The sequence below is a fragment of the Orbicella faveolata genome, unplaced genomic scaffold, assembly GCF_042242905.1.
Source record: "Orbicella faveolata isolate gen_17 unplaced genomic scaffold, um_ofav_v1 contig_46, whole genome shotgun sequence".
NCBI lineage: Eukaryota > Metazoa > Cnidaria > Anthozoa > Scleractinia > Merulinidae > Orbicella > Orbicella faveolata.
The window spans coordinates 27,666,145-27,691,843 of record NW_028301576.1 but is presented as its reverse complement, the minus strand read 5'-3'; the positions used below and the strand labels follow the sequence as shown (position 1 = coordinate 27,691,843).

The following is a 25,699-nucleotide window of genomic DNA, read 5'->3' as shown; positions in this document are numbered from 1 at the left end:
ATGCTACTACACCTGTAATGCCTGCGGAAAGACAACCAAACTGACAGGCAAATTACTAAAGTGTGGATCATGCAAACTTAAACAAAGGATCACTCCTGAGAGCAAACACTGGTTTGTGAGACTTTTTGTAAAAGACACAACCACCAACAACAAATTTTACCTGTCTGTCTCTCACCAGCAGCTGGTGAAACTGTTCAATGCTTCGCAACAAAAAATGCACGCTGCCCTCACAGAGGATGATCTAACTGACATTCTTCTCAAGATGGATGATTTAAACATTACTTTAAACCTAGCTGACAATAAATTGCTTCATGTAAATTAGATATGAGGACTATAACAACAGAAAACAGGTTCCTTCAATCTTAAAAAACTGTTTTCTTCCAATGTCCTATGATGATGTAGAAAACTTACTGTCAATAATGATTTTTATTTGCATTTTTTCATTTATCTAATTAAATTTAAAATTCATTACAAAGTTAACATCTAAAAAAAATCACCCACTGGATATTGGTTGATTATATTTCATACAGATGTAGGAAGAAATTTTAATCCTACTTACTACTGATTTACTAAGTATCTTTGCCAAAACCTTTTTGCCAAGAATTTATTGTTCAAAGTAGACATATTTTTATAGTTACAGTTATTGTTCACATTAAAAAGAAACTCTACTGGCTAATTTACTAAGTACCTTTCCCAAAACCCTTTTGCAAATAAATCATTGTTCAAGGTAGACATATTTTTATAGTTACTGTTATTGTTACCCACTGAATATTGGTTGATTATATTTCATACAGATATAGGAAGAAATTTTAATCCTGCTTACTACTGATTTACTAAGTATCTTTGCCAAAACCCTTTTGCAAAGAATTCATTGTTCAAGTTAGGCATATTTTTATAGTTACTGTTATCGTTCACATTGAAAAGGAATTACTCCAGTCGAGAATATTTTGTATCAAGTTTATGGCATATAACATTATTTTCTAACTCGTTGTTCAAGTTACAGTTCCAAATGAAAACAGTTTAAATGTGTAAATGAGAAACAAATTTTAATACATACTTGAAGTTAGAAACTTTGGTATCTTGTCAAGATACACATTGTATAAGGATGAATTTTCCAATAAATGAGTATAGTTGTCATTTATAATTCCCAACATCTATCAAATTAATAACTTATCAAATCAACAATAAAAAAATAATTTCCTCTCACCTTTTAGAACAGCACCTCTATTTTGCTACTACCTACATTTTCAACCACTTTCCCCACCCCACAAACAACAAAGCATTTTCAGCAATTTCCCAATGTGGGTCAAACAACTCCATAAGCCTAACAATTGGGCCATTTTTCTAAAACACCACTTGCTGTAGTAATTATTACAAATCATCCAGCAAGGGCCTACTCTGGACACCCCTACCCTCCAAAGATAAAAAAATTTCCAGACCTGTTGACTGTTCAATTCAGTTCCCACCGTTTTATCAACCTTTGGCAGCACTCACTTTCATAATGAAATTCCTAGTTTAGAATTAGAAAGAGATGTTTTATGTCCTTTATCAGTCACTGATTACAGTCGAACCCCACCTTCTGCTAGCCCCAAGGAGTTTTTTTCTATTTTGTTTACCCCTATGAAGTGGCCACCCAAAATTTAATACACCTAGTTTGGCTTTGTTTTGGAAATGGTGATGTAGAGTTCAAAATAGAAGGTGACAACAGATAGAAATCTTTAAAAACATGTTTACTATGATTGTGCTGACATGATTCCATGTTCACAAAAGCAATTGATATTAGGTTCATTATGTGCAACAGTAGTCACAAGACTTATGTAATGCATGTTTGTATTTGAAAAAATTATGTTTGTACCGACCCTCTGGCTAGTTCTTCATGACAGAATCCCTATATTAAAAGGCAATCCCAATTAAGAGACCGATCCTCCCATTTTCTGGAGGATGGTGGCTTAATAGGTATCATCAACTGTTAGTTATAGTTTGTTTGATTATATATAGGAAGAGAGCAAGTATCTGTTGGAGTTGTTCCAATGATGGAAGCTGCAGGGTAAGGACTCAATGGTGCTCAGAGTGCACTATCTGTATTGCCTACTGCAATTGCCAACTGGGAAGAGAAAAAGTAAGCCCAATTTTTATCTGGTGTACAAAAAATACTCTAAGCCTCTATTTACTTCCTTTCTCTGCTAAAAGATAATCAATATTTACATCTGATAATAGTCAAATTGTTCAATGATATGTAATGAGGCTCCCCAAAAGAAAATAAATTTTACTGGGTGACATTGTCCAAAAATAGCCAATTGCCACATGAAATGAACTTGTGATAAGCAGTTTTCTTTGAGCATTGTTGACATTCCAAAAGTTTGTCAGTGGTTATTGGTACAAATATAGGAAACTATGCAAAAAAGTATCTACTGTATGTTAGCTTGGACAAAAAGTGGAACTTACTGAAAGTCTGCATTGTTCATGATAATCTCTTAACCAGACCCAGTGGAGGATTGATACTGAAGGATTACACTATTTATTTCCTGTTTCATTGCACGAACGTCTAGTTCATGCCATCTCAAATGTTTGTGGTCTATATTAATCAAAATTAATTCGACTACAGTAGTTTTATTAATGAAAAATAAGTATCATACTTGGAAAATAGCTGTTCTTGAGTTTTTGCTTTAACCTTTTGTTAAGGAGTGAAGTGAAAAAGCTGATTATCCATCTCAATGAAGAAAAGGTCCTTAAAAAGCTAGGTCTCACTGTTGATGGAGAGCATTATAAAGTTGAATTTAAAGGTGAATAGTATTACATGAAATGCCAGGCCCTGCCAGATATACCAGCTTGTCACAACACTTACTTGAAGTGTTTTCAGCTGTTTTGCATGTCAGATCATGATAAGAAATTTTTAATGTTACGAGTTTTAAATTTACAGTTATTGCAGTTGAGTCTGCAGTCGAATATTCCTTTGTTCAAAAAGGAATGTGAACGAGGCAAAAGGGTCAGTGCAAAGCAAAATTGACCCCCTACCTTGTCTGTACACTGTATGTCAAACTGCTGATAACTGCCGTAAGAGCTACTGTTTGGCCTCACCATCCACAAAAACTATCCACATGTAGTACTGTACAAGTTATGCAAACCCTGTGTCTTAGGTTTCATTAACTGTCTCAAATTCTCTCAACCTCCCTTTGCCTTAGACAATATTGTAAACGATGAAAAAGTCCTATTTCTTAACTATTACTACTTCCATTGCAGTTATGGCTACTACACAACGTTACAACTCCTCAAGTTTCCCAAATTTCCTTTGAATTTGAAATTTAGAGTATGAAGTTTTATTTTTAACTTTTTCCCACCAAGTTAAGAATAATATCATGCTCAGTTTCATCATACTCCTGGACATTGACAACCTTTCTTCAGTGCTATTAATTTGTTTTTAAAATGACCGGAAAGAAGGCAACCTGCCTTCATTTGTGTGGTTTCCTAAAGGCACATCTTTCACCATTCACGGTAATTAGAAAAAGAAGAGAATTGAAGAACTCTTGCATGCGAGTTTGCTTTTGCTAGAAACCTATAGAAGTATAATTATGGAATACTGAATGGCAATTGTTTTGGTACCGTCTTCTTATGTAATCAGTAAAAGGTGATGAAAACTGTTTTTTTGTTTTATCAATTGTGTCAATATATGATTTATCTAACTATACAATGATCTCCTATAGACAATTAAGCGGAGCTGATTTTGTGCTCCAAATTGCAGGGGATTGTATCTCTGCTAGTCTAGGATATCAAAATTTCATTAGGGGGACATGCCCCTGCCACTCCCCCTATCTTGGCAAGGCACTTTGGGCCTTGCATATTTTCTACCTGGTTGTCATGGGCTGATGCCTGCCTTCTAAAAAACCTTATTGAAACCCCTGGTAAAGATAATAAAACTTTTTTCAAAAACCAAATTTTTCTCTGAGGGTACCCGATGGAAACATGACTATCAGTTACAGGACAAAACAAACAAAAAATACATTCAAAAACCGATTCCTGTCCTTCAACTTTTGCTCAAGACTGTTGCCTGGTAGGGCTTGAAAAAAGTGACGTCCGGTTGTCTTTTCGTGCTGGGCAAGTGACTTTTCATTCTCACTTGTCTGATGGGCAAGGGATCGGGCAAATCGTCTGCTGGCTAAATAATTAACAGAGCAAACTAATACTTGCCTAGGGTAAGCGAAATTTGAGAGCTATTTGTCCCAGGGGCAAGCTGGAATTAAGTTTTTAATGGAAATGTTTCTACAGTTACTTTGTGTCCACAATCTATGCAGGTTTATAGACAACTTTCTGGGTTTGATTTTCGGTGCGATGCCACATGTGGACACGTATCGCAAAATTCCTAATTTTGCCGGTCGGTTGCCGTGGCGCAGTGGTCATGAGTATCGCTTGCCATGCCGGCGACCCGGGTTCGAATCCTCTTGGGGTCGCCCGTCAAACAGTCTTTTTTACGGTGTTTTACTTTATATAAAATTTCAAAGTCTCGCTGCCGGACACAGAGTATTCTGAAAAACCTGTCCGGCTGCCAGACATGTAGCCACAGAGCAAAAAAAAGTCCAAAAAATGCCACATGTTGTTGTTCCAAATCATATGTGTGACTCGGAGTAGATTGGCTAGAAAATTTCTTCCTTCCACGGGACTTACAAGCATCTTGTCCATTTTTCATGGACAAAATGTAACATTTAAAACAATGATAGTTAACGTACCTGCACGGTTTAGCTGGTGTCGTCCTCTGAATAACGTTGGAGTCTAGTGGAAACACAACCCAAATGAAACAAGTACGTCAGCTGATCGAACTCGGCTCATCTGTGACTCCAGCGAACAATCCACCGAGGATTCATGACTGAAACAGAGAATCCTTTGCAAAGAAGGTTGCCAGACAAAATCCACGAAGACCGTTCACATTCCCTGGACCAAAGGCCAACACTTTCAATTAAATACGACGCTTGAACACGACGCACTGCGACACAGGTAAGGGCGGCCGGACGGGCGGCCATTTTATACGCGTGCTGTTTTTTCGTCCTCATGCTTCCACGGCCTGCCTCCGGATGCATGCATGCATGCGTGTTTGCGTGACCATATTAGGCCTCACATTTCCCCTCTGTCGCGGAAAAGTGTTGCGGAATGGAATTTTCAGTCTTTTAATACTAACCTCAATCGGAGAGTGAACATGGCTAATCAAGTAAAATTTCAACTGAATTTCCTTGAAATACGATTTCCTATTAGGTACCCTTTAGTGATTACTATTTGACTAAAGCAGTGTGAAGGAAAATCGCAAACGTTTTTTTTTCATAATTTTATCAAACTTCTGGTCTTTGACTGTCATTATTGTGCCCGTTACTGGAAAGTACCGATGCCATTCCACTCTCATCAAGTAAGCTTCGCGTTTATGTGACAAAAATTGTGCGCTCGCGTGAAGCCGCCATGTTTGTTTTTATATTTGTTGCCATTTAAAGCTCGCGCCATTTTTCATACCCATTCTTCGCGCGGCCAAAAAACCCTATTGCGCCACCTTAACAACTAGCGCCAGTCGTATCATCTACGAATAGGGACTCTGATATAAAAAGGACGGGGGTGCTTGTAGCACCTCAGTTCGGGTTCAAAAAGCAGTATTGGTACCTCTCAGGGTGTGCAGCCTCGGTACCTTGAAGGGTATCAAGGCGAAAAAAATATGACAGGTACCGAGAATTGCGAGCGGGGAATGTACGCTTTAAGAAATCCCAACTTGACTACTTATCATTCTCCTTACGATTTCGTTGCTTTCGTCAAAGGCTCTGCCATACCACACTGAAACAAATGACTTGCATGCGATATACTCCCAGCTACAAAGCATGACAAAGCCTTGTGTGTGTGTGGTCTTGCATTCGTACGGTATCTTTTCAGGGCAAGCCTCAGATAATGTGGTGTTCGGATATATAACAAAACTGTCTTCGATCGAACACTGATAAGTTTCACTAAACAATCACCAGAAGGATTTATCTCGGGGAGTGGGATTTAGAAGATGGGTTTAACGAACAGCACCAAGACTTTACGACAGGCCGACGGGCAAACAAGGGTTTTCATGAACTGTCAAAAAAAAAAATAATAATCGATGCTTATTGCTATAGAATGCACTGAATTTGCTTCAGTGACCACCAGACTGCGATTTTTTTTTTTTTGAAATCACCACACACACACACACACACACACACACACACAAAAAGCGATGGAACAGGACGAATCTCGCGGTACAGAAGGACTGGGCGGGGGTTGGTTCACGTCATCGTGAAGATTTGAATACTGTAACGGACTCGAAATTCCTGTATTCATATGTTTGGCGTTTCCCAGATCCAGCCCCACTGTTTCCCTTGTGCCAATCATTAAATGCATGCTTGTTCTGCACGCTCAAGGTGACATAGTTGTCACATACAAATCACAAAAACGGACAATATCATTTTGCATTTCTACATTTTATTTTAGCAATTAATTATTGGATAGAGGTTAATGTATTACTTTGATCACTTGAAACTAAAGCACCATGTACGGGGGCGCATTGGGATGTTTATCGAGTGACTGATTTTTGTCTAGATCACAATCTCAGTTCAGTGAGCCGAGTTAGTGAAGGTTTCGCAGTCACAAAATCAACGGTGGCTATTGAGCATCACAACTATTACCCAGGCACGTGCTCTATGTAGATGGTGTATAATCTCCATAACATCTTAGCGCAGCCCGACGCTAATCAACCTGTTACTCGGTATGTTTGGATGATGACCATTAGTGTTAAAGGCCACACCCTTCTAATTCACGTTTGTGGACGCTGTGCGGAAGTATGGCGAGGCTTTGTCATTGCACCAAGAATCACACTGCTTGTAACAGCTGCCCGTGTAACCAGAAACGAAGAAACCGGTGAAGAAGGCCGTGTCAGAGATCAGCAGTTCATAAGAATAAGCGTTGTTTGCACCCACGCCGTCCCACAATCCATACGTGCTAGCAATATTTCCATAATTGTTAGCGGCCGTTATAGGCACCTTGTTTCGCCGTTTGAAGGAGACTTTCTTTCCGGTTTAGTGATCAATGAACATTATTTCCGAGAACTACAAGATAAATCAGAGTATGTTTGTATTAAGATCACATTCGGCGAAAAAAGTGTTGGGCAGATTTCTTTTTGTAGAGTGTCCTTTTTTCGTAGCGTGTAGTTTGTTGTTTGAGATTCCAGCAATATTTCACTTTTCAGTCTACTCAATTACTACTTATTTTGCGGCTTTCATTGCCATTTGCAAAGTCATCCTGAACTGCTACTGTGCATCCAAATGACGTATTTCATGCCGATTTTTTGGGAAAAGGAATTACTAGATTGGTTACACTACATGACGGAAAAGCAACCAGTCAACTTACTACGACATTGTTACAGTTTGTTCTGTAACCGTCACTTCCATAAGGAAAATTGGAGCTGTACGAGACCTCAGTCCTGGGTTTTGCTTTATCATCGGTTGTGTAACACATGGTCCATCCTCCATTGAATGACGTCATGTCACAGTAAGCCAGGAATGCATTTAAATGGCTTCCTCCATCCGGGTCCAACCAGTACACGCCATCTCCCTCGGAATGTCCTTTTTTCTTGATATCCATACAGTCGACTCCTACAAAAACTTGAATGTTCTACTGAATATTACAAACAGCTGCACACATTAAAGAATTGTTTAATCCTTTGAATACCTCGGTTTGAAGAATTTAGCCCCGGCTGGAAAGTAAAACAGATACAATACTAGTACCCACAGGGTTGCCACGGGTCAGGACGAAAATTATTCAAGGTCAGGGAAAAGTCAGAGAATTTTAATTTGAGTCGGGAAAATTTGACATTTTGAAGAAAAGTCAGCGAGTATTGAAATAATTTAACGCGGCTGATACAATACCCAGGATTGAAAGCTGGAAAAAAAAAATATGGAGTCACTGTGATCTCGACGATGTTTTTTCCTGAATGAAGAAGGGAAATTTGGGAAAACTAACGCTCTTGATGAGCGAATGGGAGAAGAAGCCGCTACTAAATCTGACATTTTGCATTTCCTCAGTAAGGGATATGTTATTTTTACCAGGGATAAGTCAGGGGATGTTGAAAAGGGATGTCAGTGGCAGCCATGAACCAACAGTGATCTCTAGCCGTATATTGCACCATAAACTTCTTATAAGTTAATAAAGATGGTGAATTTTAAGCTCGGTAATGAAATGTGAAGGTGAATTAATCAACATGACACGAGCGTGGGACAAAGAAAAAATTCTGAGTCCCCGACAGGAATCGAACCCAGGACCTCCCGAACACCGGGCGGGCGCTCTATCCACTGAGCTACGAGAACTCATGGAGAGCAAGGTCATTTAACTGAGTTCATAGTATATGATAGGTGTCCTGCATACTGCTAGGATCAACGCTATCGAATTCATCGTGAGTAGTGATAAGTTAATAAAGATGGTGAATTTTAAGCTCGGTAATGAAATGTGAACGCACTTTTAGTCTGTGCGATGTTAATAAACGAAACACCCTCTTTTGGGTTTATTCTTAACAACCAGGCTGGATTGAGAGGCAGCCGGTTCCCTTTATCTTGCATCTAATTAGTCAGAAGTAACCACCAACCCTGCCGAGACCCGGAGATTTTAATTGAAATTTGTATATAGCCGGCCAGATATGTTCCCGGGGCGGATACTCCCATGTCAAAAGGTCTGGGATGCCCCCCGTCTCACTTCCGCGAAGTGCTCGTATGAATGGTTCACGGCTTTTTCGTGACTCATGTCTCGCTTTTGCGTTGGCTGTCATAGCAATTGCGGAATCGCGCGAGCGCGGGAAAAAATTGCCCCTGCACAGTGCGAGTTCGCGCCTTACGTAAGCCGGCACACAAGCCGCGATACAGGTTATTTATTTGGTTTCGCTCAAAACCCTCGTCCTACACAGGCCACGGCTTTAAGGTTACAATATACCTTCAGGGGTGTCTCGCGCGCAAGCGATGTAGCGCGTGCAGTTTAAGCTGTAGATACCTAAACCCCTATATCAAATTAAAGCTTATGGAGCTGGCTATCAAACTACACCAACAATTTTGAAAGAAAATGAATTGTCGAATTTTTCACGACCACTAAATACGAGCGCCCGACGGTTTAAACGTGGTCTATGTTTACTTATAACTTAATAGAGACACGCCTAATATCAAAAATGCTGGGTAGTCGGAACAACAATGCTGATCAACTGAGTAGTCAATTCGTGACATCCATATAGGTAATTCCCGCGAAAATCGTCTCGGTTGATTACATACGCGCCATAGGGCTGTCAATCAAGAGGTAAACTTTTACTTCCGGTGAAAACGTAAAACCGCCATTTCTCCGCCAATATTTAGCCTTTTTCAAAATTTTTTTCTAGAAATTAGAGATTATTCTTCGCCCTCTATTTTGACTCAAAAATCCAAATTTGAAGAAAATTGCCGACCCGAAGGTATACTGTAACCTTAACGTTATCAGCGGCTTGTGTAAGACGGGTTTCAGGGTATCCGGTCACTTCGTTTCATGGTCACTTCGTTCCAAGTCACTTCGTTCCATCCGTTGGTCACTTCGTTCCATCAAAGAGTCACTTCGTTCCAAGGAGAAACTAAGCAAGTAAACTGCTAATCTTTTTTACAAACTAAGGAAGTAAACTTCTAATCTTACAAAACTACTAAACAAGTTAAGCGGATAGATTCCTTGGACTGTCTGGTACCCGATCTTTTTGTCGTTTCCAAGTCGTTTCGTTATGACTCGAAATCGTTTTTATACACATGCAAAGTCGATTCGATATACCACAGGCGGTTTGCCTTCCCCTAAAGAGAAACGAAAGCCTTCGTTTCTCTTTAGGGGAAGGCAAACCGCCAGAAAGTAAAACTCGCCTAAATGGCTCTAAACCACCTCCAGGAACCCAGAGACATTAAAACAACGCAATGCAAACATAAGGTAAGCCATTTTATTCAAGTTATTTTCTACACGTAGCATTTAGAGTAATTTTCGAAGTATTCTCATACATTGTCTTATAAACGGCTAAAATTGTAACGTAATCGCCAACAGCATAATGTCACGTATTAATCGTATACAACGTCTGGGCCGCCTGTGGATATACATCTTAAGTCGATTCGATACAAACTTCTAGTTCTCTTATAAAAGTAATGAAAGGGTTTTAATCCTCGCATCGACAGCGATAGAAAGACCTGTATCACTCAGTTTCCCGCGGATAAGTAACAGAAAACTTCTTGAGTGCTCTCCAAACTTCCCAAGTGCATCCATAACTCGATTTACGCTACAGACGCTTAACTGATCAGCAGTTTACTTGCTTAGTTTCCCCTTGGAACGAAGTGACTATTCTTTGGAACGAAGTGACTCTTTGATGGAACGAAGTGTCCAACGGATGGAACGAGGTGACCGTAAACCGTAAGACGTGAACTGGTTAAAATGTACCGTTTATACGGTAAGGTCGCGTCTTGTGTAAGTCGCGGCTTATTTTCCTCTTATAAATTTCCCTATTGATGTCGTATAACGCGCTATTCTTCAGTTTATAGAGTCCTTGTATGACTGTCTTCCCCAGGTTTCTATTAGTATAGGTGGGTAGTTGATAGTTTCTGCATACACGTGCAATTTAAGGCGGAGGCGAAGCTGCGGCGATGAACTCCCGACAGCCTCTCTGTTCACGCACGATCGAATAAAAATACAAGGAAATAGAGGGTTTCGAACTGTCTAAATCCTGACTCGAAACTATGTTAGAGTTGTTTTTTTTGCTGCCCCGAAAGTGAAGTTCAAAACGACTAGTATTATGAAGCTTAAAATGACTTATATAAGTAGACATTTTTTATTTATTTATTTATTATTTATTTATTCATTTATTTATTTTTTGGGGGGGGGATGGGGGGCTTTTGTTTTCAAGTTTTCGAGATTTAGGAGTCTTAGGATCTTAGGGATCTTCGTTTTTAGACGCCCAGTTTACATACCAGTAATAATGGATGCCGAGACACAGAGAATAATCGCAACTTAACGAGGTTGATGTTTTTGTCTGGTGGGTCTCACTCCTTACAGTGAGTCAGCGAGTTGTCGTCTAGTCGCATACATTTCACAATATTTTTACATGTTTGAGAAACATTCGAATAACTGGGAGATTGGTTTATTTCCATTCTTCCAGTAGCCTCCTACGCTGACGTCTGGCCGACTGCGTAGGAGGCCATGTTTCGAGTAGAGGGGGTAAGTTTCTAAAGAAACTGTGGTGCTGCGTCGGTGTGGAGCATAACAAGGTAATTTGGTTTTATCAACTGGGTTGATAATGTGAATTGGCCACCGTGAAGAGATTCGCGTGCTGGTCGTGGAGATAAACTTTAAAAAGAAAAGAAAAATTGAAAACTGATAACGTAAAAAAATGTGTCAAAGTGTCATCTCGTGAAATATCACGAAGAGGCTGGGATCTAGTTTGATAGGAGGGAATATTGGAGTATTACTACACGACTTCGATACCGAAGCACATTTTCCCGAGGGAGTTTCGAGGGAGTTTCGAGGGAGTTCAGGTACAGCTGACACGAGCAGACGGTGCATCGGCTGTCTCATCTGTCTCAGCTGTTCTCCTGCAATGTTTCACCAAGCCTCAAGTAAGTATAAATCTCTTTATTTTAACCCGTATAAACGTCCTTTTACACTACAACAGTGCTTCGATATCATTTCAAGACAGTTTTGGCCTTATTGCTTTGGAGTAAGTTCGCACGACGAATGTTCCGAAGACGGACTTTCTGCGAAAGGCTTAGTGAACTGTGGACTTTGTTACAGTTGACTTAATGAAAAGTAGCGTAGATTCCTTTGTAGCGACTGAGGAAAAACTCTTCGTCTCCATTTTACAATTTCATCTGGTCGGTAAATGAACGCTATCACTTCAAGGTGTGACATGTGCATAGCACATTTTGTGTTGTAGTGTTACAGTTTGTAGAGAGAGTTAGGGTTTTCTGTTGAGATAAGGGTTTTTAGGATAATTTAAGCTTAGTTTCCTTTCTTTTTACTTAGGGGCTATTTCCTTGATTCGCCTGCTCATATCAACACGGAAGAGCAAAGTGAGAGAAGGTCGGTCATAAATGTGTCTATACAGAACTGGTCAAAGGGTTTGCAGTATTACATGCGCGTAAAGCGCGCGTACTACACGCGGATTACACGCAATATCCAAGCACCTTACACACACTTTCACACAAATACATAAACATGTAATGTCGCTTTCAATTTTAAATTGCAGAAATCAGTGTACTTTAAATCAATCTGAAGATTCATTAAAAATATTTCGAACTCCAAAGTGTTTGGAGTTTAGCGGTGTTCAAAAGCTTTTCCCATTGTGCTTTTTTTTCTTTTTGCGAGAAACAACAAGGGCACCAGTGACTGACGAACTGAGGCTTGACGGACATGAAATAACAGCAGAACACAATATTTTGCTTGAGATTTTCAGCTAATTTTTAAACATCAGTTATTCATCTTCAAGTTTAAAAAGCCTTTGAAGGTTCATCATTAATAGTACTCAGAAGCGAATGTCCTCTTTCTGAAACCATTGTATTGATCTGATAAAAATGAAATTCGATCTGTTTCTCGAATAGCGTTGCCTAGCATGTGAACAAAATCTTCCCCAGGCGGAAATCCTGTGCAGTGTGAGAGTTGTTTTAAATTAGTTACTGTTTCAGTTTATTCCACACGCATATACATGTACAGACATGTGATGATCTGTGAACTGGACTTAACCCACAGATGAAAATCCAAATGTTTTTCTTGAATCTAGCTTATCAGTAGTCAACTGTATTGAAATTTAAGCCAAATAATGGAATGAACCAGGTGTGAACATTGTGGGTTGTTATCAGAAGGTTACACACAAATCTGACAAATTGAAAATTAACAAACGCTTAGATTTTGTTAAAAAAAATTTCAGAGTATTTGCCATTTAAGATTAAGGGAGAGTCTGATTGTTTCTCTTTGAATCCCTATTTCATTGTTATCGAAGGAACAGGATTTGAAATGACATTTCTTGCATGGGTAAACATTATGTTCTGATGTACGTTGTATGTGTTTGAACGTACATGAAAGCTCAGAGATCTTTAAGAATTAAGTTTTGATGTTAGGCAGAAGTGTGGGCTGCTACAGATTAAGAAAGAGTATTTGTTTGATAGGTGGTTGAGCTAGTCCACTAATTTAGCAATGCTTGTCAGCTTTTAAATTTACTTTTTGTTGTGAACATGGAGTATCGTGTGTATCAAATACAAGTTAGTAGTGGCTTTTTGTTTTGCAAAATACATGCAAATGTGTGTATGAATAACAAAGGTTTCTTCTAGTAAACATTCAGTATATGGTTGAGATTACACGCAAATGCGTATAATTACCAGATCAGTAAATTTTACACGTGTGTAATTATATGCACCTTACACGCAGTGTCCACGAATAGTACACACAGACTACATGCATTTTACGTGCGTATAGTTGCTGCAATCCCTTTGACGGGTACTGTATGTCTGGGAGCCAGACAGGTTTTCAAATTATACTCTACGTGACCTGCAGTCAAAATTAAATTTTTGAAACTTTCAGTTAGTAAGATCAAATCCCTGTTTATATGACTGAAAACTTCACTATTTCCACTGTAGTATGAATTTTTGTGAGCCCGGCACCCAGTATACCGGTATTTATAATGAAGTATTTCAATGACTGGCAGCTGGACAAGGTTTCATATAGACTAAATGACTGGCAGTCAAAACTTTTTTGTAGGTTAGGCTAAATAGCACTCCGGTTAACCTAAAAAGCACTCCGGTTGGCCTTAAATGCACTCCAGTTAGTCTGAGTAGCTCTCTGGTTAGCCTGTTTACGGTTAGCTTTCAATAATGCTAGGGGTAACACTATACATGCTTAAAAAATTCTGAAAGCTGTGAGCCGATTGCTGTGGTGCACTGGTCGCGAGTATCACTTGTCATGTGGGAGACCAGAGTTCGATTCCTCTTGGGGTTGCCTGTCACAGTGTTCTTTTTACATTGTTTTATGTCATAGGTCTTTGTGACCTGTTTTGCACCGGGGCTCTTCGCAAGCTACACACAAACACAGGTAAGCTGAAACAAGATGTTTTGTTCAGGAAGCTTGGTTTCGAAGAAATCGGAGTGAATCAACGTAGTAGTCGAAGGATACATTAGTCTTTGGATCACTGACTGGATGTGAAGAGAGTTTAACATTCCACATTAGGCTGTTTGTGTTGGACTTTTTTGAACATGGTGAAAGAGAAGTTGTTGAGACACTTTGTCTTGTTATTTTTCCTTTGATTTCCTTGATGAAAGACCAGGTGTCTAGCCTGAATGAGAAAGGAGTCAAAGCTATAGTTTTGGGGCCAGAAAGTTCTATGACACGGAAATTAAGGATGCTTTTGAAGGTAAATACAACCTTGCGTTAATAAAGTCGTTGCACTTTCAAGTGGGTTTGAATACAGATTGCGGATTTAAAGGAGCTTCCCAGACTCTAGAAAACAAAAGTGGTAATGCACAGTATTACTTCGAAGTTTAATTCAAATTTTTGAACGACTACTAAAGCCACGGCCAATAGAAACTCAAGCTTTCACTTTAGCGTGAAGAATTAATTTGAACATGCTGTCACGCAGCGAAGCACATCTGCGAAATTTTGAACATTTTTTTGCTTTCAGATAGTTTTTTTTGCCTCATCTTGAATGAAACTTTATTGTTATTGAACTTCCTGTCATGTTTCTTTCATTTGGTTACCTTTCTTTGGGAATTTTAGGTTTTCAAAGTCAACAGTATTTTTGCATGGTGGATTTCTGCATATTTAATTACGGTGGCCTCTGCAGCCGTGTTTGTTTAGTTTATTCCCTTCGTTCAAATACATTTTTTTTTTAGTTTTATTCAGCTACTATAAAACTCCTGAGAAAAGAACTAAGTGGGCACTAATTTAGCACAGTTGTAATACGATTGATCTCAAAATAACTGGCTTATTTTTGTCGTCTTTTTTATTTACAACTTTCACCTTTCCTTCACTGCGCTGCATTCGTCGCACGTGAAGAAATTATCTGATTTCTTGTTTTTAAATTGTACTTTAGATATGTCTTTTCGCTTTTATTTTCCAGTGTTTTCTCAAATGTTATCCAGTATGGTAAAAGAATGGAAGTTTTGTTGTTTTCAGTTTCGTTTTGTGTTCCAAAGTCAAGAATTAACTTGTTTTTGTGAGTTCAATTTTCTCAGCTTTTGTTGAGCGGCAAAGAAAAAATATGATTTTGTGTTTTCTTATCAATTAAAATGCAACTCAAGTTGAGTTTTTCTTGTTGATATTTTTTTAAAATTTTGGCCCATAATTTGTTCAACTTTAAATAAAGGATGTCTTAAAATCTGATCTTATACATGGCTGTGGTTACTAGGCATATGATTTATTTTTCTGCTTACACTCGCTCTAAAATATTTCAAAAAAAAATCCAGGGAATTAGGGGTAGGCTGTGAATCATTACGTCACACCCATGTTTTCGTGCCAAAAATTATGCAAATTTTAAATTTGAATCCGAGCAAGTGGAACAAGTCCACTTCATTTTATAGAAGAAGTCTTCTTGTGGCAAGTCTGTCTGGAGGCATTCAAGCGGGATGTTTTGGTCTATGTAGGCATTAACTTTGAATGACTGCCCTGGGACTGCAAACACTCATGCCCTGAAAAGGGTGTTCATCACTTTGAAAACACATCAAATGTTTTCTGTCCACACTTCGTTGGAGAAATTTGAAAACGCAACAATCACCAGTCATTTTGGATTTGTGGTTGAGGAAATCGTGACGTCATTGTTTTGGAAAAGTTCCATTATGAAAATGTTTTCCTTGCACATTAAAACACAAAGCCAGCAGTGCTTTTGTTTGAAGAACGCCCATTTTTGTGGCAAATTAGTGTGGACGGAAGACCGAACCATAGAAATAAAGCTGTGTTTTCAAATTTCTCTGGCGTAGTGTGGACAAGGCCTCAGTGTAATTGTTTATCAAGTATTGCAAATCAAACCTGAAGGTCAAAATTGCTAAAATTATGTACTGGTCGGTAAACATGCAGTGAGTATCAGGTAAGATCGAAATATCCAATGATATCACAAATTGTTCTTGTGGACAGACTGGTTGGTGGTTTCCACTGGAATGCTAGCAAGCTTGTACCAAGAGTCTTTGTTCCCCTTGACCAGCGGTCAGGAAATGAGTGACGCTGGAAAGATCTGATTTCAAGTCCGAAAATATCGGACTTCCAGTTGAATTATGCCTAGCTCAGAAACACGTGGCTCAATCGAGTCGCTTGTGTTTTTCTTTAGTGTGTGAGGGCACCTGTTTTTTTCTGCTCTTGTTTCATGCAAAAAAAAACAAAACAAAACAAAACAAAACAAGAGCCAAAAAAACTGGATGCTCTTGCAGGCTAGTTTTTTTCCAATCATTTTCATTGTTTTTAATGCCAGTGAAACTTAAGACTGCAATGGAACTAGATATTCTTCGCTGTGGATACTTCACCATCGGCATACCTACATTGGTTACATGAGCTGGAAGTCTGTTCCTCTCTTTTCCCTTGACAAATAGATGTGTTCTCATCATAGATAGGAATTTATCCATTTCACAGAGATATACGTGCAACATAAACAGGCATTCTCACTTAAGAATGATGAGAACACATAACAAGGACAACGTGGTATGAATGACTCGTACCAGGCCCCTATTCATGGCAGAGAGTCGTACTGGTGTCAGCTGTAATGTTGGGGGGTTTGTATCCCAGTGCTGTGTAGTCTTCGGGGTGGGCAGTTGCTGTTAGTGTGATGAATGGTTGGGACTTTGATGGCTGTCGGACCCAACAGTCAGTTAGGTGGCAGTAGAGGTGGTGGTCAAGTTTGATGACATCTCTGCCAGGATAATGGCTGAGGCTTGTTGCAGTGCAGAGCGAGTAGAAGATGGCACCTTCTGTAGTATTGCCACTGGGTGGGGTAGGCTTTTGGGGTCTGGTGGACTTGCTCTTGCCGCGACACACACTAGCAAAATGGTTTGGTCGCCCACACTGTTCGCACGTTGTGCCATAAGCGGGGCAGTCATTTCTTCGTATCCTGGTTGGGGCGCTCTTGCCGTGGCCACGCTTGTTGCAGTAGGAGCACAAATCATTGTTGTCTCCAACTTTGCATTGCTTGATGTCATCCTGTTTGGCACAACGGTATTGGCTACTTGCGGCATCTACACCTTGGCTTTGTGACAGGCGGCCAGCGGATTGTTTTCCAGCCTCTTTTGCCTCAATAAATTGGAAGACTTCTTCAAGGGTCATGTCTTGATTCCTTTCTCCTAGCAGATCTAGTTGAATTTCACTGTCAGCCAGGCCGCATGCTAAGACGTCGCGCAAAATGTTCTCTGTGTAATTAACCTCATTAGTGCAACCAGGGCAGGTGACTAGAAACTTGCAGATGCCAGCTTGGCCGCAAATGCGGGCACCAAAACTACAAATAGTCTCATCCTGGTCCTGGTGCATGTTGTGCAATTGAACTCGGGCAACCATTGTGTTCTCCTCCCTCACGGCAAGTTTTTTAATAACTTCATCAGCAGTCTTGTTGGTGAGGGAGCCGCCTGCGTTTCCTGTGAGGTCTTTGCAAAGCTGTTCATTGCAGCATTTGAGTAGTTGAATTACCTTGTGTTTGCCTGTGACATTGGTCACTGCAACATAATCGCCCCAACAGGTAAGGAAATATGACCAATCCTTGCTTGACCCTGCAGCTGAGATTGTTGGGCGCTGTACTCTTTGGAGTTTAGTGTTTGAAGCGGCACTTGGTGCAGTATCGGTGACTCCTGGAGCAGTGTGCGTGCGTTGCGAGGGGACCGATAGCAAAACGGCCGCAAGCGTGTCTGTCACTTCTTCTGTTTCGTAGGTACATTCAGGAAACGGGCACTTGTATTTCTTTGCCATTCGACTGTAGTTTGATCTGTCTTACTGTGATGGTCTTTCGCTATGGCGAGGGATAGTTTCATTCCTGTCTGAAAACAAAGATGGCGTTCGCGATCGATGGTTTCGTTCTGTGTGGCGCATGACGAAAGGATCCGCTTGTAGTCGGTGTTTTCTTCGCCTATTCACTGCTTGGTTAAATGTGTTCTCGTCATAGATAGGAATTTATCCATTTCACAGAGATATACATTCAATATAAACAAGTATTCTCACTTAAGAATGATGAGAACACATAACAAGGACAACATGGTACGAATGACTCATACCAGGCCCCTATCGGGCAAATCATATTTAGCGTTCAGGTCTCTGTCTTATTATAGTGTTCTGCTCTAACAAATGAAAATAACGCATGTTTCCCCGTCGCCTTGTTGCAACTTTAAATGAAAATATCACCTAGATTTTACATTTCACAGAATTTTTACATCGGAAACGTCCATCAAAAATGTCATGAACGTGTCCTTGTACGTCGTTATAAGCAGAACCTGAAAATGCCGTTTTGCGACAAAACTCAAAACTCGTTTCTGTTTATCTCATTTGATAAAGGGAGATAAACTGTCTTTTCATTAAGACAGTATTGCCTTGATTTTTCAATATTTCTAATGTTCACTTTTCAACCACATTTACTGCCAACTATTTCTTGGTGAACCAGCAACAAAAATGATAAATTTTTAAAACACATGACCTCGTCCACCCTTGTCAAATGTGTTAGCATGATCGTTTCACTTGTAATGCCTTCTTATCCAAATGTTTACTTTGTTGCTTTGGTACCTTATTAGTCAACCTAAACCAGATAATACTAAACATAATCCAAAAAATATTTTAATTCTTTTGTTCAATACACGAGTTTGCTCACAGAGCACTTTGATTGGCTTGTAAGCCTGTTCCATAACTCATAAGTGGCCAGAGAAGGTGGGGGGAGGTCAAGTAGGCCTACGCTTTGTTTAATTCATGGTTTATTACAGCTCAAGGTGGCTGATATATAAGATAAATCACTTCATTGTAAAATATCCTCGTCATGAATTCTTAAAAACTGAAGATCTGATTTGAACTTATGAGGGATTGTACTTTACAACCTAATACTACTGGATTAGATAAGTTTATGGGATTCCAAGGTTATTCTTCTTGCCACAAAACTCATGAGCCATGGCCTACTTGTCAATGGCTATGTCCTTGTATGCATACTTTGGAGCAAGGGCTGAGTCGCTCTGTCCTCATGGTTGCCCGTAGATAAGTCTCGACTCTATGCATCGGGCTAAAAGTTGCAGTTGACACAGACATAATGAGAAGGATCATGGGGATGGTGTTGATGTTTTGATAAAGAGTTGGATTTATGCAGTCAAGAGTGTCAACCAGAGTTGCTGGTCATTCTCCAGTTGAATGCAGCCACTTTGTTTTCCACCACTACATCTTGTTCTAATACTCTTTCTTGTCGGTCAGATCGCATGTGTATGAAAGCATTGCTTTGCATATTAGATAAAACAGTGAAATCATTTAGCAAAACCTGCAACCCCTGGTGCACACGTTAAATTTACTATTCAGTGGAAATATAGAACTAGACATTGGAAAGAAACCCGAAAAGAAGGCTGGAGACATGAGCACTTAAATTGTTTCTTTCCTTCTACGTTTTCTTTAAAAAGTCACCCAGAAAACTAGTGCTATGAAATAATAAAAGAAATATTCCAAGAGAAAATAAAAATACTGAGAGAAGTTTGTAAGCCCTGGGCTTACTGGCTTAAAGGGAGCTACAGCCCTGAATATGTTGTTAAAAAATCTGAAATCGGGATTTGAGGCAGCTTTTGTGGCCTTGAGAGACAATTTGTTTCTCTGTGGCCCCTGCCAAGGGACAAAAAGGCAATAGCATGGGACTAAAAACATTTTATTACGTTGCCTTTTTCATATCCAGTATAAATGATATTGTCTTTGTGCTGTTCAATTTTGATGTTTTTTTACATCAAAAATAACTCTGTCTTCCTCTTGGACATTTGCTCCACTGAAATAAAGCCATCGATAGAAATCACAGAAAGCCAGTTTGGGAGCAGGTGAAGAACCAATGTGCTGTGACTCATGTAAATCTAAAGCCAGTCCTGTGTGTATAATGTAAGTCTCATTTTCCTTCCAAATGTCGGAAAAGTGATCCTCACTTGTTTATTCTCCTTTCCTGGCACCTTTAATGTGAAGAAGTCATATTTTTATGGGAGAAAAACAGGATTTTGTAGCAATATTCCAGAGCTGCTGTGCAGAGTTATTTGGGAAGGTCCTTTGGCATCAGCTGTGTTCAAGGAGTTGGTAAATAAAGGCATGCCAAAACTGAGGATGAAACAGGGTAATATCTGTGACAACATTTAACACTCACAGCTACTCCACGTGTTAGGAATGTTGATTGAGACTTGAGGGAGTCTTGTTTGTAAAAACATTTGATAACGCACTGATGAGCAAATTTGTTTTCAATATTTTAGCAATAACAGTAATATATGAAAAATACATTTTGAAACGTCAGCTGTCAACAGGTACATTATTTTTTAAAATGCAATGATCTTTTTTCTGATGGGTATAACAAGTAACTGACTTCACCAGTAGCAGACTGAATGAATTTCAAACACAACTGAAAGTTTTGATCTTTGGGGACATTTGTGTACCCAGCCAGTAATTTGAAGGGATAAATCTAGTCATGCAAGGGGGAGAATATTGCAAGTCCACAGCATGACTCAAACCCTATGAAATTATCAGTTTCAAATTTATTTCAGTACAAGGTTATTTTGATAAATTGGTACCTCTTGGAGTAACAATGAATTTTAGCCAGACTCACAAAGGGGGATTAATATTAGTTTTCAGTACTTTGAAGGATTTCTTTTGAATTTCCTATCATGGCTACCATCAGTTTGACATTAATTGAGTCCTCCCTTACCTGGGCTTGGCAAAAGGAGACAGTTGAAGTTTTTGTGAAATGACAAGTGTAAAAACTGGTAAGGGAGACAATGAATCATTCTCAAGCAGTGAAGACAGAAACTTTTTTCTTTCCAAGAACAATTTGTTACTTTTAAATAGCATTGCAGGTAACTTCATAGTGTTTCCATGATGTGTAACACATGAAATCAAAAGGACATCGCAAAATCTTATCGTCAACAAGTCGTCAAATGACTAAATTATTTTCAAACAATATTGCTAGGCAGCTGTTGACATAGCCTTTATAATGTAATACATCACACAGTCTACATGTTTAGGGAAGAATATTGCATTTTTTCCAACTTTCTGCAATTCTTCATTTGCAACTGACGTCATGCATTAATTGAGGATCTGGTTTCCACCGGAAGTCGGCCATGTTGGATGACATCTTGACCCAGGCTGCGACCTCAACCCTCTTACTCCTCTAGTGGTTTGCAATGAATTTCCATGATAATGGGAGTCTTTTGTGCTGTCTTTTTCTGTAGCCGTAACAAAAAAATGACAAACAATTTGCTCATTTTTGGTTCCCAACAGTAATAAAAAATCAAGGGAAACAAACAGAGAAATTGAGTCGAATGCGACGGAATAGTGGTTCACAAAAATTTCCCAAGCAGATCTGATGGAGAAGAGAGTATTATACTCATGTCTGCAGTATTCATTTTATATCAGGTAACTTTAAAACTTATAATTTTATGACTTAGGAAAATTATTTTTGAGATATTTGAGAAGAAATAAGTAGAAAAACATCAAATACAGGTGTTAGTCTGGGGTAACAACTCTACAATGTGAATGACTCAGACTGGACACCTACCTTGAAGTTGGGCCATAACAAAGTAAAATCACTGAGCAATGATGATGTCGACCGTTGTCAAAGAGTGAGTGAGCGAGTGGCGAAGAGAGCTCGCCTTCAGAAGGAGATTGTGAGCAAATCTCAAATTGTTTCTGTTCTGTCTTGAAGAAATGATCATGGAAAAAGAACCTGCTTGTATGGTAGTGAATTTGAAGTCTTAGAACAAATTCATGAAGACAGTGAAGAATTTCCCCATGAAAGCGGCAGCATTGGTTTTCAAATTGAGTGGCTTTCCGCTCACAAAGAATATCAAACTGACCTAAGTATGGCTCAAATTTACCAGCTAGAGGAGTGCAACAGAAGTTTATTTACAGAGCCAAGCGAAGTAAAAAACAAGTTGCTAACTTCTGATCTATCCCAAAGTAGTTTTGAGGGAAATAATGGGAAAACTCAGTTCTACACTGGCATTCCAATGTTTTCAATGTTTATGCAGTTGTTTACTCTTATTGCTCCCCATGTTGTCAGCACAAGTACCAATGCATTATGCCAATTCCAGGAATATTTGTTGGTTTTACTACGTCTGTGGTTAAATGTTCCTTTGCAATATTTAGCATACGGTTTTAAAGTCAGTGTTTCAACAGCATCAAGAGTATCTAGCAGGTGGATTGATGTGATGCAAGTCAGGTTGGATTTCCTAATTCGATGGCCAGAGTGTGAAGAACTTAGAAAGACTATGCATTTAGTTTTCAGACAGAATTTTGGACACGGAGTTGCTGTCATAATTGACTGTTTTGAACTTTTTACTGATATGCCATCCAGCTTAATTGCTAGAGCTATAACTTGGTCTAATTACAAACATCATAATACTGTTAAATTTTTAATTGGAATAACTCCTTAAGGTGGTATAAGTTTTCTTTGTAAGGCTTGGGGCGGGGGGGGGGGGGGGGGTCATGTTAGTGACAAACACCTCACTGAAAACTGGGGGCTCCTAAACAAGTTATTACCAGGTGATATTGTTCTTGCAGATAGGGGATTTGACATTGTTTACAGTGTTGGGTTTTACTAAGCTACCCTCAAAATACCCGCCTTCACCCGTAGAAAGAGACAACTGTCAGCTCATGACATACAAGAAACTAGAAAATTTGTAAATGTATGCATACATGTAGAGAGGGTCATTGGTTAGGAGGAAGTATGTGATTTTGCAAAGTATCCTGCCTGTCAAATTAACTACTGCAAAACCAGGAGATGCAGAGGCACCAATAGACAAAATTGCAAGAGTGTGCTGTGCTTTGACAAATCTGTCTGATTCTATTGTACCCTTTGAATGATGATGGAGTAAAAGTCCTGTCTAAACATATTTTAATCTGTCATAGGAACTAAAATACACTTGGGAATGGACCATTTGACTTTTGATACTTTTGAGGAAAAAATATCCTGCAAGCATACTTGAACCAAAAAAAAAATCATACCCATTATTCCTAGTGCCAGAAAGGGTTAAAAACAAAATTTATACCTTCACTAAATCACCCACAACCCCCCTCCCTGAAAATTCAAATGGTCCACCCCTTAGGAAAGCAACTCTGTTTAAATTCAATTAAATTAAGTAATAGTAAAATAAAAGTTCTTTTAGTATGTGATGCATCTACTCATTTCTCCAGCAAGTTGGACAAAACCATTTTCCTTTTGGTGCAACATCCAGTTTGAGACAAGCCATATGGAACTACTGTATTGCACATTCAGGGTTGTCACAGCCAATCAGCTTGCTGTCTTCTATGTCAGTCTGGCAGTAACACAAAGGACCTTCCTCTTCATCACCATCAACATCATCAACCAATTCTTCATCACCATGTAGCTGAGTTGGAGGTGTTGATGGTCGTGTGTACCATTTTCCAAGGAGCTCTGGGAGAATGCCCAGAGAAAAGAACTTTTTGGCTTTCGTAAGAGCTAATTCCCAGAATTCAACATCAGGATTTATTCTCTCAATGTGCATGTCTCTTTCTGTCCACACTATGAAATCACAGTAGTCAACAGCCACAATAAATATCTGACCCTGAACCTAAACAAGAGAGGAAAAATAATGACCTGTGGTTCTTTAACAATTTTGAAAGTGGGATATTTTGACTTACTAGACAAGAAAAGGCATATGTCTACAAAACTCAAGCTGTAAACTTTTGTGTAATAATTAGAGAATTTCAGTGCAATGCACAAATATTAATATATGTGCATAAAAATAATGTTAGCGTGCCGATTGGCTGAGAGCACGTCAATTGATCTCAAACAGTGCAGAAAGTTGAAAATAGTCCAAAAAGTTCAAGTGGAGTGCAGAAAGTTGAAATTAAATTGCATGTATATTATTAACAAGTAATCAAAGGATTTTTCTCCTGCAGTTTGGAATAATTAAGCACTTGTAATTCTTTTTAAGGCTACAAGTAGCACTTGCCCTATAGGCCTGTGCAAATTTTTTTTAGTCCTTCAAACATTACCTTGTACTTACCGTGTGTGTTCAAAATTGCACTCAAAATCATTTGATTACCTATTTAAAAGCGACTGTACATACAATAGGTTGCTTTCTAGGATTACCTGATAGAAATAGGCACGACTGTGGTCCAAGGCAGGTCCAAGTGGTCCATCTGCAAGACAACTGTTCTTTTTGCCACTTAAAGAATCCAGCATTGAGTCTTTTTGACAGAATGGACACTGTAAACAAACAAAGTAAAATGCACTCTAATCTGTTTTTTTCATTTCAACTCTGTTGCTATAGCAAAAGAGTATAGTAAAAAGGGTCCTTAGACCCTGCTAACATCATAAAAGTCCTGGTCCTACTATATAATGCTTTAATTTTTGTAAAACATTTGCATCATATAGTTACCTTAATTTCACACAGCTCAATTCCACAACAGTCACAGCTTACAATCTCATCTGGTGAGGCACCAAGGTAGGGGAAGTCTTTATTAATCCACAGGCCACTGTCAAAAATCTGAAAGTTCTCATGAACAGATTACATTTTTTTTCTCTAAGCTTCCCTTGCTTGTTTTTCATGCTCATATCCCCACCTATAGGTAAAGAAATGCACAGTGTTTTAGGCAGCTTTTTTGACAGTAAAAGTATATGTAACTGAAAGTATCAAGGCTATAATGTGTTAAGCTGGTGTAGAGTAGACCTGAAGTAATTTAAAATATGAACTCATTCGAGAACCATACTTTGTTGCTGGTGATGAAAATTTACGAGCCATGGGATAACAGATGGTCTTTACTGGGTCAGTGTGGCAAGCTGCTTTTAAATGGGAGGCTGTGATTTTCCCTGCTCACAGAGAGAACCATAGCCTACCGTGGGCTTGATCCCTTGTCTCAACTTCTACAGCCTTGCATTCTTCTGGGGAGATTTTCATTGTTGCTTCAGCACACGCACTCAGCAATTCTATATATGAAAGCTTCATATTTGTTTCAACAAAAAGCTCTGTCAGCGGCTTTGGCAAATTGGCAGAAGGCTGTCATGGGGGGGGGGGGGGGGTTAAGGGGGGCCTGAAAACTGCAAAACCGCACAGAAATATGCTAAAAAATGGCAAAAGCGCATCAGATTTTTCCCTAATACCGAAACCGCACGTACATGGAGGCCACAATATGAAAGCTGACATCAGCAAGACTTGTGATATATTTGATAACATTGTACGCTAATATTGAACATACCATCGTAACACTAATGGTATGTTGTACTATGCTATTATACTCTATTTACTACTGACCAAATGCCAAGTATTTGGGTCACATACTTGAATGAGTATTGATATCTCCCTTGACTTTGAAAAGCTCTGTCACTGATCCTGTACGTCTTGCATTGGGTGACTGATTACCTTGGACGACCCTGTGTTAATTGTGGAATGTGGAATAAATGTTTCTTCTAGAATTGTGACCTTGTCTCGTAGAGAGTTCACGTTCGATGGAAAAGACGATTGTTAAAACGTACAGCTCTTCTGTTCCGAGTTCTTGCACCTATTAA

At 39.1% G+C, this 25,699-nt stretch overlaps 2 protein-coding genes, 1 long non-coding RNA gene and 1 pseudogene across 4 annotated transcripts in view; 2 read left to right on the top strand and 2 right to left on the bottom strand.

The window, feature by feature from the left end:
- The window catches only part of LOC149099370 (uncharacterized), a 42,962-nt gene extending 37,812 nt beyond the window's left edge, over positions 1–5,150 (bottom strand). Inside the window, exon 1 of the long non-coding RNA XR_016203643.1 lies at positions 4,722–5,150. This is a non-coding gene — a long non-coding RNA (uncharacterized LOC149099370). The remainder of the gene's footprint in view (positions 1–4,721) is intronic.
- Positions 5,151–6,448: 1,298 nt separating this feature from the next.
- Positions 6,449–7,900, bottom strand: LOC110052240 (uncharacterized). Its single transcript, XM_089277528.1, has 2 exons — positions 7,390–7,900; positions 6,449–7,088 (listed from the first exon to the last, which is right to left on the bottom strand). The coding sequence occupies exons 1-2, from the start codon at positions 7,621–7,623 to the stop codon at positions 7,059–7,061; spliced, it is 264 nt and encodes an 87-aa protein (XP_089133654.1). The 5' UTR covers positions 7,624–7,900; the 3' UTR covers positions 6,449–7,058.
- A 3,597-nt stretch (positions 7,901–11,497) lies between these two features.
- The window catches only part of LOC149099365 (uncharacterized), a 52,071-nt gene continuing 37,869 nt past the window's right edge, over positions 11,498–25,699 (top strand). Inside the window, exons 1-4 of one of the 2 annotated variants that reach the window (XM_089277526.1) lie at positions 11,498–11,627; positions 12,034–12,090; positions 14,038–14,091; positions 14,319–14,410. In XM_089277526.1, the coding sequence (XP_089133652.1) occupies positions 11,609–11,627; positions 12,034–12,090; positions 14,038–14,091; positions 14,319–14,410 (222 nt within the window). In that variant the 5' untranslated portion in view covers positions 11,498–11,608. The remainder of the gene's footprint in view (positions 11,628–12,033; positions 12,091–14,037; positions 14,092–14,318; positions 14,411–25,699) is intronic. The other variant, XM_089277527.1, reaches the window with a different exon arrangement.
- LOC110052269 (uncharacterized) lies at positions 14,423–23,981 on the top strand (annotated as a pseudogene).